Source organism: Bos mutus, chromosome 19 (assembly GCF_027580195.1).
Source record: "Bos mutus isolate GX-2022 chromosome 19, NWIPB_WYAK_1.1, whole genome shotgun sequence".
Lineage (NCBI taxonomy): Eukaryota > Metazoa > Chordata > Mammalia > Artiodactyla > Bovidae > Bos > Bos mutus.
Genome location: NC_091635.1, coordinates 41,199,278 through 41,216,502, shown reverse-complemented (window position 1 = coordinate 41,216,502; position 17,225 = coordinate 41,199,278). Strand labels below are relative to the sequence as shown.

Sequence of the window (17,225 nt, the reverse complement as noted above, 5' to 3'; positions counted from 1 at the left end):
CATTGGGAGAAAATGGCCTTATTGTCAAAATTATACTTGAAAATCCCTTAAATCATCCACAGGGGCAATATGCATGTTTTATATACAGATCCCTGAACTGTAATTCTTCATCCATTTAAGATGAAGCACCAGTGAATTTAAGAAACAAGATCTAAGCAGATGCCTGAGCATCTAACCATACTTGTCTGTTTTCTGTGTTTTATAATTTATCCTCGTAAGTGGTAAATGAGATAAACAGGTCTCATCTCTAGCTGGGGATATCAAAGTATATACATACATGAATGGTTCTAATGCATTTGGCAGGCAGTGCTCTATCAAGTCAGATTTCTTACCGAACACTCTACAGGTGCTAGTTTCCTGCAGATCACAGTCTGTCAATTTTTCTATCATTCCTTCACATTTACTGGGCACCCTTCTGGTATAAAGCTCTAAGTTTGGTATGTTTCACACAAAACTACGATATAGTCTCTGCTTTCAAGAACTACTGATTCAATCCTCATCAACTTAAAATTTCCAAGTTCTCTTTATTTTCATACCTTAAAATTAAGTAACCAGATTTCCATTCCCCCTCCCCCAAAACTCTTTGTATAATCACTTGTCTTTCTTCCTTCTGAGGGAGAAGTAGAAGTATGCATTTAATCACATTCAAGATAGCCAGAGGCTGACTTGGAGCTGAGAAAACAGGCAGCCAGCAATCAGCCAAGGAGTCATCACTATCTCTGAGTTTCAGTAGGTCTTATCTCGGTCCAAATGAAGAGTTAGCATGGCCAATGTCCAGACATGATTTTCTCTTCTCATAATGTAATGATCTGACCTAAAGCTGAGTCTGATGGAAGATTTAGGCATTAGCTAAGAAGTGAGAAGGAAGAATGGTGGCTTTTTGCTTGTTGAAGGTTCACTGTGGTCTCAGCTGCTATAATCAAAGATAACCATACTGCTTAGGAACACATTTCTTTTTTTTTTTTAGGAACACATTTCTTAATACAAGTCAGTCTTCTTGTTCAATTTTACATTGTTCATTTTATATTTATAACCTACCTAGTCTTCATGCACCTTACTATAAAAGGATAGGGACTGAGACTTATTTTTCTTTGGATTCCTAGCATCTAGCTGTGCTTGGCCTACAGAAATTACTCAATAAATGTTGATTAGAGAGCTGTAAACCCAACACACGTGGTTCTGTGTACTCTTAACATAAAAATAGGAACCACAACTCAGAGAGACAGTAAAAAGATCAATGGTTGCCTGGGGTGGGGGTGGGGAATAAATGGACAGAGCACAGAGGATTTTTCACACAGTGAAGACACTCTGTATGACGCCATCGTGATGGACACACGGTCATTATACATTTGTCCAAAGCCACAGAAGATACAACACTAAGAGTGAACTTTTACATAAACTATGGGCTTTAGATGACTATGAGGTGTCAACATAGGTTCATGGGATGTAAAAAATCTACCTCTCTGGTGAGGATGTTGAAAATGGGGGGAGGCTACACATGTGTCGGGGCAGGAATATTCGGGATATCTCTGTACCTTCCCCTCAACTTTGCTGCAAACCTTATACTACTCTGAATAAAAAAACTCAATAACTGGGTTTGATTTTTAAACAGCATGAAAGGCTTACACATTGGTCTTTGAAAGACTTTCCACTGCAACAGTTGCTCTTTCTTGGGAGGAGGGGGATGAAACAGTGGGAGAATAGCTGTTTTAATTTTTATTAGATTACGCCCAGTAAAGAACCAACTGGAAGCAACTCTCAAGCTTAAACTTCCTCACTGACGCCTCTTGGTCCGGAAAATGCAAAGATAAAACAGTGATATTTGCCACCCAGGGGTGTCAGCAATTGCTCTGTGTGCTTACCCTCGGTTCTGTAAATCCTCTAAGTTGGAGGCATTCCATTCTGAGCCCTGCAGAACCAAAAAGACAAGGTTAGGGAGAGAGAATTAGCAAACAGACCAAATACAATACTTGAAAAGGAGTTCTATGAGGGGAGAAGCACAGTTTCTAAAAAGAAGGCCAGTAACGGCTACCACATTTCCTCCTCTCTATGTGCCAGGGATTTTAAATGCTATCATGTTCAGTTCTCACAAATGATGAAATTAAGAAAGTTACCTTCATTTTTTAGAGGTACGAAAACCAACCCATATAGAATTCAAATAATTTCTGCTCGCGATCACATTTGCTCTACTTATAAGGCAGTTTTAACATTGTCACACCAATACCAAAACCAATAATGAAAATATTTAGTTCAAATTTTCTTTGCATTTTTTTTTCTTATTATATCACACTAAGGAGTATAATCGGAGAAGGTAATGGCACCCCACTCCAGTACTCTTGCCTGGAAAATCCTATGGACGGAGGAGCCTGGTAGGCTGCAGTCCATGAGGTCGCAGTAGCAAGGAGTATAATCAGAGTACGTATTATGCTTTATGCTTAAGTTATCTGAATTAATTTTTTTTTCTGTGAGGTTATCAGTTTGATATACATGTGGGTTCATTTGCTCCTGCTTATATTCAATTTTAGGGTGTGTTTTTTCTTCCATGTTTTCAATTTTTTTTTTGAATATACAAGACTTTTAAAAGGTTGAGAGTCAAAAGTTTATTAAAAAGTAAACTTGGAAGTCTCACTCCCACTCCTATCTGTTCAATCCCCATGGGAAACCATTTTTATTAGTTTGTGGCTTATTCTACCTATGTTGTATTTTGAAAAAATATAAGCAAATATATATCATTGCTTCTGACTTACACACAAGTACTGTACTACATCTACTTTTTTTGTTTGCTTTCTTCACTGTACAACATATCCTCAAACCCACTCTGCATCACAGTGCCACTTTCCCCATAGCCTTGCCAACAAAATGTGCGGTTAAGCTTTTGAATATTCTCCAAACTGATAGGTGTGAAATGTTATCTCAGTGTAATTTTCATTTGCATTTCTCTTAAGCATAAAAGTGAGCAGCTATTCAATGTTTTAGGTCCATTTTCTACCTTTGAGCTATCTGTTCATGTCTTCTGAAAAGGCAAAACTTTTTAAAATAAGAATTTATCTATTCCAGAATAATGCATTAAGTGGAATTTCGCATTAGAAGACTCAAGTTCAAGTCCTGACTCCCCCTCTGACTGGGGGGCCTTGGGCAAACTGCATAACCTGTCTTCACTTTCCTTATCTGTAAAATAAAACACTCCCCCCACTCTAGCTCTAGGAATCTAATGGATGGATACCTTCCCCTCAAACTACAAAGTTTCTCCCATTGCTTTTTCCATGTGAGAACACAAACAGCAATCCTGACTACGCTGCTACACTGATCTCAGACTACAGCCTCCAGAATTGTAACGTTTCTACCATTTATACAGACTTCCCTGTGGCTCAAATGGTAAAGAATCTGCCTATGATGCAGGAGACCAGGGTTCAATCGCTGGGTCGGGAAGTTCCCCTGGAGAAGGGAAAGGCAATCCACTCTAGTATTCTTGCCTGGAGACAGAAGCCCGGTGGGCTATAGTCCATGGGGTCTCAAAGAGTCTGACATGACTGAGTGACTAACACACAGTATATATGACAGCACCCCCACCTTGCTCTCCCCCACCACATTTTTCTCATTTGAAAATGGAAAACCCTCTCTCCATCCTAGATCCTCTAGACATTGTCCTTCTCTTCTTCCCTTCATGGCCAAGATTCCCCAGAAATATAATGCTCACTTTCTATAATTCCTCATTTCCCATGTATTTCAACCCAGAACACCATGGCTTCTTGCCCTCATCACTCTCGCTCATGACCTCTTCTAATTGTCTAAACCAGGTGACTTTGGTAATCTTACTCCACTGGCTTTCTATGAGTATTTTTCTTGATATGGTCATTACTCCCTCCTTATATAGATCAGACTGCACAAATATCTAGCTTCGTGCCTAGCACAATAAAGAGGATCATCAAATGCCTGTTGAATAAATGGTCAAATGAGATAAGTAAATGAAGCACTTTGAAAACTGTCAAGTGTCACTCTGGCACTACCTTCACATTACAAGTGCTCTGTAACCTGGCCACTGAACTAGGAGACCTCAAGGATGCTGTAGGAAAAGGTCAGTAAGTGATGGACAATTGATCTCTTCTAGAGACCAGGGCTCACTTGATTTGCTTTTAAAATAAACATGTATAAGAGGTTCTTAAGACTCTGTGCTCAACCTTGGAAAACACTCCCACACCAAAGAAACAGGCAAGAAGAATAAAAACAGGGCTTTCAAGGAGACAGAAGCCAAGCAATAAGGGTTGAGTGGCTAAACTGGAGCCAGGGAAATGTGACCACCTCACTTCTTAATTTAGAAATCTAAATCCCCTACAGAATTCTGTCCAGCTAGATGGAAATAACCCTGACGTGATGGGAAGAGTCCATGGTTTACATCTACTAGTCCAGAGAAACTTCAATCTGACAATCTGAAATGGCACATACCCAGAAACAGAAGAAATTAAATTCATCAGCTACTGACTCAGTGAGGCTCACACCAAGTGACCTGGGCTCTGCTTAGGGCTGCTTCAGCTTGGAAGAACTGGAATCAACATGGTGTCATTACTTTTCTGTCCTTAATACCAATGCCATGCATATTAGCCTCCTGGGGTCCTCCACAAACTCAATCTTTTTTTTTCCCTCCATGTTTCTCAGGCTTACAACTACATACTTCCATGGGGGTTTTCACTAAGTTCTATGTAATTATGCTAAGCATATTTTAATTGTACAGAAGTATAAAATGAAATCTTAAAACTGCAATACATCTTAAAATAAGTTCACTTCCATCTTTCACTTTGGTTCACCCACATTATACTCTGGCCCAAAGACTGAAGTGACTGATTTTTTTTTTTCAAATGTTATCCTTAGGAAATAGCCTTGTTGGGGACCAAGTGTTCCAAACAAAATATAAGAGGACAGCACATTTATGGCAAAGGAGGAGGACTGTACTGGGAGTTCTGCTAAGACCATACAGCTCAACATAGAATCTTTAAGGACTGGTATGCCTGTCCAAATCTTTATCACACCATAGCTACAGCATCAATGCTGTGAGTCACTTTACTGTGGTACAAGCTCTACAATTTCTTCTAAAAAGTTGATGATACACATCTCCAGTTGAGGGGCAAAAATCCTGAACGAGAGACTTACCTTAATGCTTCTTTGAAATCGAAACTCTTATTTTAAAAGGATTTGTAATGTCAAATCTTGAAAAAGATAACCATCAGTGGTAAACTTCTGACTACTTTTTTATTCACGAAGAAAACTACTGGTTGCCTGTCCAATAGTTCCGTGTTTCCCTTGTTTAACTAAGAAAGCTGACGGCCTTTCTGCAAAGGATCTCTGTTCACATCTAGCATTTTCTCAGCCAAATCGGACAGCCTCCAGGAGAGCTGTTGATACTGAGATTTGGTTGGGCAAAGGCTTCCAACTCAGAGGAGTAGTACACTCTTAAGGGTGGGGAAAAACTTTTTCTGGAAATACCCTGGCTTCCAACCAATCAACCCTGTCTTCTCGCAGCAGGTTTTTCTTTAAATTATGCTCTATACTTTTCTTCTCAATATCAGCTGGACACGTTTCCGAATAAACATCTCTGTGCAGTGCACTACAGAGCTGAGCATTCTTCCTAAGGCAGGGGAGAATTCCTGCTGCCTCCCTCCACACAGTCTGCTTGCACTCCAGGCATGGCAGCTATGAACAAGATAAAATGACTTTGCAGAAAATTAACACCACCACTTGCAGTTTGGATAAGACCTCTTTTTCCAAGTCAACTGCTGGGAAAGCCAGCGGAGCACAGACTCACTGGAGAAGAGATACGGGTTTGGACACAGGATGTGACGATGCAAACAAAGGGAGGAAGCCATGAAGGAAGAGGTACAATAAGATGTTTAGACAACCTGTTCGTGCACTTATTTTGCTGCATAAGAGTTAAATTTCAGAACTCTCCAGTTCGAAAATTGCCCCCCCCAAAAGAAAAATATTCACAAGGCAAAGAGCATGTCCATTTAGAGAAAACAGAATTATATCTGAAGCTGAATACATTTTCCCTTTTTCAAAAATATGCACAGATATATATTTAAAAAGTAAAAAAGAGCTAGAATGCAGTATTATATAAGCAAGGATAATGGTGTTTATCTCTCTTGTGTTGATTAAATGTCGTTTATTGTCTTCTAAAGCTGTCTAAAATTTTTTGCAATGAAATTGAATTTTTGTAGTAAGAGAAAAACCCAAGACAGAAGACTATGTCAATAATCATGAAATAACAGGATGAATCTATTGATACAAATACTCAAAGGCCTTTCTAGCTGATTAGGGACTAATTTGGGGAGAACTGGATTGTTCTTTCTGTTTAAAGTACTATTAACATGTATTTATATGTCCTAAAATAGTAACATTTGAAGAAGAGGAAAGGAGAAGGTAGCTCTTAAGAGGGTGGCATCTGAAACACAGGGAAGTATGTCTGAAATTAAACAGCTAGATAGTGACTGAATTTGACATTTATCATGTCTGCATCCTTTTAGGTATTAAGATTCAAGCTCAGTGGAAAAGCAACTCCAAGTTTATAGCTTTGGTCACTTTCTAAAGAGTTATTTTTGGCTACAGGCACTTGCCTGTCATAAAAATTAGTCATGTTACATGGAGACAGTTGGGGGCAGGGTCCATTTGAATGAATGACTCATACGTTTTCTATGGACAACACAAAAAATTCTTTCCAAGGATACAAGAACAGGGAATACTTAAACCCTCATAGAATTACATACAAAAGTCAGCAGGGCCAGGTGCCTCACAAATGGAAAAGGTCAATGACAGTTTTGCCGTATGATCTATATCCAGAAATGGCAACACACATTGGTCAAGTTAAAGTAATGGAAAAGCAGTTCCCCTCCCAGCTCACAGCTTTTCATGAGTAATTTCATAGCTATACGCCCCATGAATCACTCGACAAGCACACACTCTCCAAAGTGTCAACAAGTTAATTCAGGGCACAAGCCTTCAATGGCATGAAGTCTAAGTGCTGGGTGAAACAAACTCATATTCAGGGTGAGATGATCCAGTTTAGTCAGTTCCTGAGCATTTATTCCTCTTCCCTGTTTCCCAGCTTCTAATCCTTTCACAGCTCACAAATGTCCTTATCAGAGAAAGGAAGTGAAATTCAAACCAATCAATTTAGTTCCTTGTTCGCATTTTTAGCCAAAGTATGTGAGAACCGGAAATAAAAGTGAGGTTTTGGTGTTCTCCACTGACTTTAATTATCCTTGTGTATCCTTGTTCCCACTACCATGTACAGATGAAAACAAGAACTCTTTAACATTTGGGAGATAAATCGGTCTTAGGATTTTAGAATCTTTCCTAATCCATCTGTCAAGAGACCTCTCCTTGGGCTAATTACAAGTCACTGAATGTCCAGCACCATCAAGAACAATTTTAAGTCACTGAAGATTTGGTAATCAAAAAGTAACTGAGGGACTGAAAATGTAGCTGCAGGGTTTCAAATATTTTGAAAGTCCAATAGTCTCTGTTAGAGGTAGTTTTCTGCTCTGTTCAGATGTATCAGACCTTAGACCCATTTGGCAGACCCATTTGACATCCAAGGATCATTCTATTTGTATACACTGGACTGGTCTGCTTTGTGACTATTACTTCCAACAGCATGAGATCTTTAACCACCCATGGGGAGAAAAGGCTTGATCTGTAGCATCTGCCAACTTCCTTGGTGTAAATTTTCCCACCATAGTCAACTGTTGTCACTGAGTAACTGGGAAGAAATGAGCAGAAGCATACCGTTATATAACCTTTCCACCACACAACAGACGTAAATAACCTTTAGAGCACAGATAACAGTAAAATGTAGTCAAATAATTAGGAAGTGATGAGGTTTGGGTATTTATTACCTTTGTTTTTAACATAAGCTACATTTTCTTTAAGTATAATAAAATTTGATAATTGCCCCCTATGAGTTGGCAGAGATGAAGTTTGGCACACCCCTTTAAATTGGCCCTAAGACTTACCAAGAACACGTGCTCGAATATCTGTGTAGGGCTATCCATCTGACCAAGGATCACTATCATTTCATTATCTATAAATTCCTTGAATTCTCGCAAGTTGCACACCATTTGCATTTCTAGTTCAGTTCGTATCTGAAACAGAGATGACATAACTGTACTAATCTCTGAATGGTCCCTCTGGACTTTCAATCAGTCACCATTTCCAGCCCCCCGCCTATTATTAATCTACCTCTAGCCTTGAACAATGAGGACTCAAGGTCTCGTACCTCTTTCGATGTGATATTCTCCAAATCCTTTTGCATCATAATCTCCCTTAATCTGGTTTTAATTAGCCTCTCTGTCCGCTCACGTTCAGTTGGTCTGAGAAGAGAGAAATGGTGATTTTTCTTAGGTAGGAAAAGGACCAAGTTAATGAATGTGTCATTTGATTGTTTCCAAATTGTCAGGCTTTTCCTTTTGTTACTTTTAAATTTATATTCTGGAGGCAGGGAAAAAAGAAATTGATATTTTAAGTTTCTTTTCAGAATTATAGAATGTAACAGGGAGAAATTATTACTTGAAGAGGCTGTACATGTCTAAAAGCCCATAAATACGTTCATATATAAAGATCCAAGAAGGAGTAAAGACAAATAGGCTACACTGAGTGTAGTACTTTAATGGAGGACCATTTCCATCAAGTAACCCTCAGCACCGCTTGTTGAGCTAGAAAACCAAGCTGGGTATGACCTACTATGCAACTGCGTCTTTTGTAGCTTAAAAATGCCACCCAGTGCTGATCATTTGTTGCTATGACTGGGAAAGAGAGAAGAGTGATTTCTGCCTTCTTCAATGAAGCAAATTCTCTTCCAAAATGAATTTCAAGGATTAACTACCTACAGTACCCTATCCAAAATATTTTCCTTTTCCACAAAAGCTCTTGCAATATTTCTGTGAAATTATTATTCCCATTTTACAAATAAAGGAAATAAACAACTGAGAGGTTAAATGATATGCCAACCGTCACTTACGATGGCAAGAGAACCAGAACTCTTTGCCCAGCTTAACACTCTACCTACAGGATAATGCTGCTTCCATTAGCCTTCCAACTCTCTTAAAAATACAAACTTCCCTTGGAACTTTATTATGAAATCAAACTAGGAGGCTGATTCTCCAATTACTAGAAAGATACTGGTTCAACATAACTGGATGTTTCTCTCTAAAAGCATTATTCCTTAAGACGCAGCATCTGAGTGGGGCTCATAGGGAGCTCTTTCTGTCTCTGCCTTCCCTCCTACCTACTCAAGAAGGTATCCGTTCTGAACTTCCTTATTTGGAGATGGAAATGGACTAAGCCTTCAGGCATCCTGCCTGCCTTTGCTGCCTACAGCCTTATCACTGGCTGCAAAAATAGCTTCGTATAATCTCCAAAGATGGATGCTCTGAGACCACAACCTTGGGGTTCCCTACCACTTGGATTCATAAGTTTCTCATGAACCCTGCAGAGTATAGCTAACACCTATGCCATTCCCCTGTCAATCAGCTCAAGCACCCCAGTCTTGACCAGGAATAAAATGCTTAACCACACTCCCCACCACTTTTCCTAGACATAGCTAATGGTAGAGAGTTACACATTTCAGTCTATTAAAAATAAACATTGGTCTTAAAAAAAACAAATTGTAGCACCTGAGTGCAATGGGTTCGATTCCCTAGTTTAGCAGCCTTTCTCCCAATCCTTCACACTTATTGGGGCAGAGTGTTTGGGAGCAAATACACCTGGGTGTTTTTTCTTTTAATTTTTTTTTGCTTGTTTTGTGTTCTTAAATTTTGGCTTTAGTCATTTTTGCTGCTCGTGGGCTTTTTCCAGTTGTGGAAGCAAGGGCTACTCCCTAGCTGTGGTGCGAGGGCGTCTCACTGCAGTGGCTTCTCTTGTTGCAGAGCGCAGGCTCAGTAGTTGTGGCGCATGGGCTTAGCTGCTGCATGGTATGTGGGATTAAATCTGTGTCCCCTGCATTGTCAGGCAGATTCTTAACCACTAGACCACCAGGGGAAGTCCACACCCGGGTTTTAACCCCAGCCCTGCTACTTACTATTTATATGACCCGAACAAATTTCTTTCTTTCACTGAGCCTGGTTTCCTTTTCTATAAAATAAGAACAGTAATACTCTCTGTCTCATGAGGTTTTTATGAGAATTAAATGAGATACTATGGATGAAGTGCCTAGTGTAACATTTGACCTACACCGGAGGCACCATATACCTATGTTCCCTTCTCAACCTTCCCTGGATTTCATAATATAAACTTTATTCACAGTGGAGCACTTAAGTCCATTTTGGCATACATTCTCTGTATCCTCAGCATTCTTTTTAAGGCTCTTCTAGTCAACTTAGGAAAGAAGAGGGAATGGAAAAGGCATTATATCACAAACATACTTTCTCCCTCAATTTCACTAAAGAAAAATTTGGAAAATACATACACACAGAAAGAAGATAAAAATCACTGAAAACCCTTCTATCATTATTAGTACTCTGACCTACAGCTCTGTCTCTTTTACTATAGACAGACACTTGTTTACTAAATGTATCTTAAAACTGTGGTTATATTGTACATACGAAGAATTAACATTTAATGGGTCTTTACCATGTGCGAGTGACTATATTTTACATATTTATTTATTCATTTTTGCTCAGGGATAGAGAGAGATTGGAGAAGGCAATGGCAACCCACTCCAGTACTCTTGCCTGGAAAACCCATGGATGGAGGAGCCTGGTGGGCTGTAGTCCATGGAGTCGCTAAAAGTTGGACATGACTAAGTGACTTCACTTTTACTTTTCACTTACATGCACTGGAGAAGGAAATGGCAACCCACTCCAGTGTTCTTGGCTGGAGAATCCCAGGGACGGGGGAGCCTGGTGGGCTGCCGTCTCTGGGGTCGCACAGAGTTGGACATGACTGAAGCGACTTAGCAGAGAGAGATTATGGGCAATTTCATTTTCTTCCTTTTTTGGGGCTGTAATTTTCAAATTCTCTCTAATAAAATCAGGAAAAATGAAAAGAAAGGTTTTCTCTCTCTGATTCAAAGTGTCTGTTTATAAACCAGATGAGACGTCCGTTCCTCTGACACCCATCAACCAGTCATAAAGAGTAAATCAATAATACTGCTCATGTGGACTTTGCTGGCAATCAGTGGTTAAGATTCTGAGCTTCTACCCCAGGGAACTAAGATCCTGCAAGCTGTGTGCCATGTCCAAAACAACAACAACAAAACAAAATAGAAAAACCAAAACCAAAACAACAATAAAACACGGCCCCCAATTCTGAAGGCCATACTATGCTTATCTTTTTAGTCACTGTGGAATCTTGCAGGGACTAGAGCTACCAGTACTAACTGACCCTTGTACCAATCATATCCTACACAGAAAAGTTTCCACTTTTTTAATGACTATTCCCTGCACACGATTTTTGGAAATTTCACTTTTTTCTAGTAAAAAAGGCATTTCTTATCTAAATTAAGCCTTTAAAAAAATCATGCACTGTTTAGGTGTCACTTCCGAATCTGAAGGTGAAGTGGTGTAAGATCCTTTTAGTAAGTCGCTACTCTTCTTTCCCAGATGTAGAAAATACCTTGGAGGTGAAGAAAGATCAATTTAGAGCAAAATAAACATCCTGATTAATTTCGAAAGCAGGAACTAGGTATGAAAAAATTTCATAAGTTTCAACACACAGACCTAACTAAAAGGAAATAAACATCAGCTTCAACTTAGGTCTTTATCCAATTCACAGCACAGCAGGGAGATTTAATAAAAAATCTACAGACCTGGTAAGTCAAATGCGGGGCTAAGACACAAATTATAAAATGTATTTAAAAAAATCTTAACAGAAATCAGTTAAAATGTCAGTATTCTTTTAAATTGACTGGAAACATTTTCTGAAGTGTTTAGAAACATCTGCGCTAAAGCTTCTCAATGTCATTAACTTGCTTAGCAAATGCTTCTTTTATAGATAATGCAAAGACAAGAGCTCAGCCAAACTCCTTTAAACTCAAATTTCCAATTAGTGGAATCGGAATTAATGGGATTTTATGGTACTGCAGTCCTTAACTGTGGAGACTCCGCTGTGCTCAGGTGTGAGACTCTTCAGGTCTTTACATACAACAGAAAGAACAGGGTTCTTTGTGTGGCAGATGTGTAGTGTCAACAATGACTAGTATCACTCGTAAGGTTCATTCCCTTAGAGGAGAGATTAGGGAGGAACATGTTGCTTCCAAACCCCTGAGAACCTAACAGAGGGGACGTCTGGGATCCCCAGCAAGATGACTTACATGTCTGTGAAGAGAGCAGGAGAGTCAGGTCGGTGGGACTGTACATCCTGCATAGCATTCCATTCGTTGACCGAGGACTGGTCTGAGTTGATATGGCTCTCATAGTAACTCACCCAGGTGAGAAACAGGCTGCCGGGGTAGTAGTTATGCATTCTGGCCACTTCACAAGCCTTGTGTAAACTCTGCAGTGCAGACCTGAAAGATAGGCTGGGAAGTGAGACTGGAGACCTGTGGGGATACCTAAAGGCCAGTAATCCATGTATGCCCCAAACTCTGCCAATTTTAAAATCTTACAGAATTGGGCCTCTGGAGAATCTACTGCTTGGAAATCAAGATTCTCTGATTCTGATTATAATAATACTATATTATCTATTCATAGCAATCAACTAGACATTTCTTGCTGAAAAATATGATGCATTATAAAGGTGGTGGTGGGGTGGAGGGGAACTGACAACCTACCAGTGGAAAATAGGTCCAAGTACCTGCGGAGCTCACCATGAGCTCACAATATATACAGTTAGACATTTGTTGCTGCTGTTGTTTAGTTGGTAAGTCATGTCCAACTGTTTTGTGACCCCCATGAACTATAGCCTGGACTACAGACCAGGCTACTCTGTTCATGGGATTTTCCAGGCAAGAATACTGGAGTGGGTTGCCATTTCCTTCACCAGGGGATCTTTCCAACCTAGGGACTGAACCCACATCTCCTGTGTCTCCTGCATTGGCAGGTGGATTCTTTACTGCTGAGCTACCAGGGAGGCCCAGTTAGATATAGTTATGGTTATATACAGCTGTAATTGGAACCACGCTATGGCCCGTATCACTAGAGGACAAAAGATCTACTTCATTTACTACACAAAGATTTGTTTCTCTTGGCACAGGGTCACGTAGAGCATATATTCCCTATAATTCTTAGAGGTTCCACAAAGATCACATAGACAGATGTCCCTAAGCCTTGAGGACAGTCCTTTTATGTCCAGGATGTACTGCTCTAGTGACATTTATCATTCTTGCTGCCTTAGTCCCCTAGTCACTTTAAGCCATTTATTCATACCCTTGAGCTACTTTCTAAGAACAGCTCTGGTTATTCTGTGACTAATTAGATCTCTGACTCCAAATCTAGGAACTCAAGAAAGGTAAACAAAACTGAAAAATATTGTTTTGGTTATATACTTGGGAAAAACTTGAGCCAGAAATGCTAGGAAGTTAGTTACCCCAAAGCAGGTATCTTTCTGTGTTTTTATTTACTGATGTATCTCAAGAGCCTAAAAGAATGCCTTCTTTAAAAAAAAACAACCAAAAAGCCTTCTAGTTCAAAGTTAAAATTTGTAAATGAAATGCCTTATTAACTATAAATTAATATCTCTTTCCTAAGGGAAAAGGACATTATGAGAGAACTCTGTGGCCAATCTATTTATATATTTTGCTTAAAAATGCCTTTTTACTGTTTCTTCTTTCATAACAAATATGATCATGCTCATTTTAGAAAATTTAGGGACCTGAGGTAAAAGGCAGGAATATCCTATAATCTGACCATCCAGAAATAACAACTGTTAAGCTTTTAGTATAGATCTTTCCAGTCTGTTTGTCTCTGCAGAGATCTAAAATAAAGACATGATCATATTCTGCATATCATTTAATTTGTTCTTTTACTTTACACTTTGTTGTCAACATTTTTCCATGTCAATAAATGTTCAACTAGATAATTTTCAATGGCTGCATATTTAGAAACATGGATGTACTGGAATTTAATTGATTCCTAGTTTTTTAGACATTTAAAAATTGCTTTCCATTTTTTTGATACTATTAGAACAACTGATAAAGATTCTTAACAGTTAAAAATCTGCACATACCCTTGATTATTATCTCAGGATAAATTCTTGGAAGCAGAATCACTATGTCAAAGGGTATACAAAATGGTAAATTGTCCTGGCAAATCACTCTCCAGAAAGATCACTCCAGTTTATCTTCCCATCAGTGAGGCTATGACAGTGCTGTTTCTTGAATCCTTGTCAACCTCATATAATGTACATTAAAAGATAAAATTATGACCAATTTTGATTGGGAAAACATGCCAGTCCATTTCTACTAGGGAATTAGATTTTCTCGAAAGAACAAAATCACAGAATCTTTTAAAATGCTTCCTTTTACTCAAACTAAGCCAAATTCTGAGAGTTGGACTGAAGAAAGCTGAGCGCCGAAGAATTGATGGTGTTGGTGGTTGGTGTTGGTGGTTCTCCAACTTTGGTGTTGGAGAAGACTCTTGAGAGTCCCTTGGACTTCAAGGAGATCCAACCAGTCCATTCTAAAGGAGTTCAGTCCTGGGTGTTCTTTGGAAGGAATGATGCTAAAGCTGAAACTCCAGTACTTTGGCCACCTCATGCGAAGAGCTGACTCACTGGAAAAGACCCTGATGCTGGGAGGGATTGGGGGCAGGAGGAGAAGGGGACGACAGAAGATGAGATGGCTGGATGGCATCACCGACTCGATGGACGTGAGTTTGAGTGAACTCCGGGAGTTGGTGATGGACAGGGAGGCCTGGAGTACTGTGAATCATGGGGTCGGCAAAGAGTCGGACACGACTGAGTGACTGAACTGAACTGAAGCCGAATTCTCAGCAAATTTTAGTTTCATTACACAGATTCAAGTCTCTAGTCACCCGCAGGCTCAGCAGGTAAAGAATCCACTGGCAGTGTAGGAGACGTGCCGGTTGGGAAGATCCCCTGGAGGAGGAAATGGCAACCCACTCCCAGGCATTGCCTGGGAAATCCCATGGACAGAAGAGCCTGGCAGGCTACAGCCCAAGGGGCCACAAAAAGTGTTGGACACGACTGAGCATGAACACATATTCTAAAGTAAAAGCCAGCTTAGTGCAACATACAGGATATTCAATGCATGTTTTCTTCATCCAGGAAACACATGCTTCAAAAGCATATGGCACAAGTATTTGGTACAAGTACCCTAAAACACATTCAAGGCACAGCCACCTTGTATTTCAGCTGTGTACAGGAGAGAGGCTATAGTAACCACCTTCCTGTGAAGGAAACACCTGGTTTAAACGCTGCTTTGATTCACACATCATCTACTAGGGTTTTTTGTTTTCCTGTGACTTTCAGTTCACTACTCCCCATGTGGTACACCAAAAAAAAGTTTATTCTGCAATAAGCTAACACAGCTAGGACTAGTCGGTCTACTTTAAAACATCAAAGCTTGAACTACTTGAATCCTAAAGAATTAAGACAGATTTGTATCCCTCCCCAAAATATAGCTGAGAACACTGCATTTATGGGACTTAGGCTGTTGGGTTTTGTTTGGTACAGGTCAGATGCTTTTTTTTCCCCTTCAAACTTTAAATGTTTTATTTTGTATTGGGGTACAGCTGATGAACAATGTTGTGATAGTTTCAGGTGAGCAGTGAAGGGCCTCAGCCATACATATACATGTATCCATTCTCCCCTAAGCCCCTCTCCCATCCAGGCTGGCACATAACATTGAGTAGAATTTCATGTGCTATACAGTAGGTTCTTGTCATTTATCCATTTTGAATACAGCAGTGTGTAACTGCAGGTCAGTTGCTTTTAACTGAATCTTAGTCAAAAGAGGTTATGAGTTTTTCTATGAGAAATTTATCACTGAAATATGGCCTAAAACTAAAAATTGGTCTAAACACATGACCTGAAACTCTGTCCTATCTCAATTACTGTATGAGGTGATAAGATTTAATGTTCAGTGGACTCTCTTTTAGGACTGCACCCACTTCAAGCCTATCAATCCAGTTATTCAGGGGTAAGTGATCTCCCTGGAGTCTTTTTCAGGCTCCTTTATTTCTCCTTTGGCTTGCATTCTGCCCATTCTGCTCCTCATGGGGACTTCCACTACAGAACAGGCAACTGAACGAGGGACTGAAATTCAAATCCCTGACCGGGGGATGACTCTGAATCTTAAGAATCACATCACTCCCTGCTTATATTGGATCATTTTTCTAGACAATCCAGAACAAAAGAAAAAGAGTCTATTCTGTCTAAATGTAAGAGATACTCGTAGGCCAGTTATGTGACCTCTCTCACCCATCATAAAGAGCTAATAATATTATTTTGGGGAGTTGGTGTGATGATTAGATGTAATCCTTATATAGAGCACTCAATGCCTGACACACACAGTAAGTAACCCCAGAAGTGTCAGTACATCAGCTGATGGTTATTAACAACTACAGTGTTTTTTCTAGAATTTATGTGCATTATATAAATAATGTAACAAACAGCTGCCAACAATTTAAATGGAAACATCGATATATAATGTAACTCCATCAATGCTTTCCCTGATTACCTGAAGAAAGGGGAAATTAATGCACAGTCATGAATGTTCTAGATGCAGCTCTACATGGCTACCAACTAACTGAGTCAATGTGTCCCTATAAAGCTCAGTTCCGACTGGCTATGGATTCACTTGTTCACCAATGCTGAAGGCCTTCCATTGTGATCATTTGAAAACTGAACTTCTAGGACATCTTTAACTATCATGGCCACACAAACAGATCACACAAAATCCTATACACACAAACAGATCACCAGACATTTTCATAAAGAACTGTTCCATTTCAAATACAATTTCTCATAAAATACTGTTTCAATAACATATTAAAAAAAACTTTTGTAGAGATATTAAAAGTCCTCTTACCACATTGCCTGCACAGATACAGGTTTGAATATGTGAACTCTGTTATCTGTCGAGACGCTGAACCCACTAAGGAGAACAGAATGAAACAAAAATCCGTTAAGTGACAGGAGGTTATTTCAGTTGTGAGTTTTCAAGGTTGTTTCCTAGGCTAGCAACTGCTGGCTCAGTAGAAGGTATCAAGTACTTTGTGCAGAAGTTAACTGGAGTAGGACTTGACTGAAAAGTCCTTCAACAAATTGTCTGATTTTAT

The 17,225-nt window shown here is 39.5% G+C and overlaps 1 protein-coding gene across 5 annotated transcripts in view; it reads right to left on the bottom strand.

Annotated features, from left to right (window-relative positions):
* SSH2 (slingshot protein phosphatase 2) overlaps window positions 1-17,225 on the bottom strand; it is a 246,358-nt gene that overhangs the window by 25,190 nt on the left and 203,943 nt on the right. For all 5 annotated transcript variants that reach the window (XM_070390313.1, XM_070390312.1, XM_070390315.1 and 2 more), the window contains 5 exons: window positions 16,976-17,041; window positions 12,299-12,493; window positions 8,267-8,360; window positions 8,004-8,132; window positions 1,863-1,909 (listed from right to left, as the gene is read on the bottom strand). In XM_070390313.1, coding sequence (XP_070246414.1) covers window positions 1,863-1,909; window positions 8,004-8,132; window positions 8,267-8,360; window positions 12,299-12,493; window positions 16,976-17,041 — 531 coding nt within the window. The remainder of the gene's footprint in view (window positions 1-1,862; window positions 1,910-8,003; window positions 8,133-8,266; window positions 8,361-12,298; window positions 12,494-16,975; window positions 17,042-17,225) is intronic.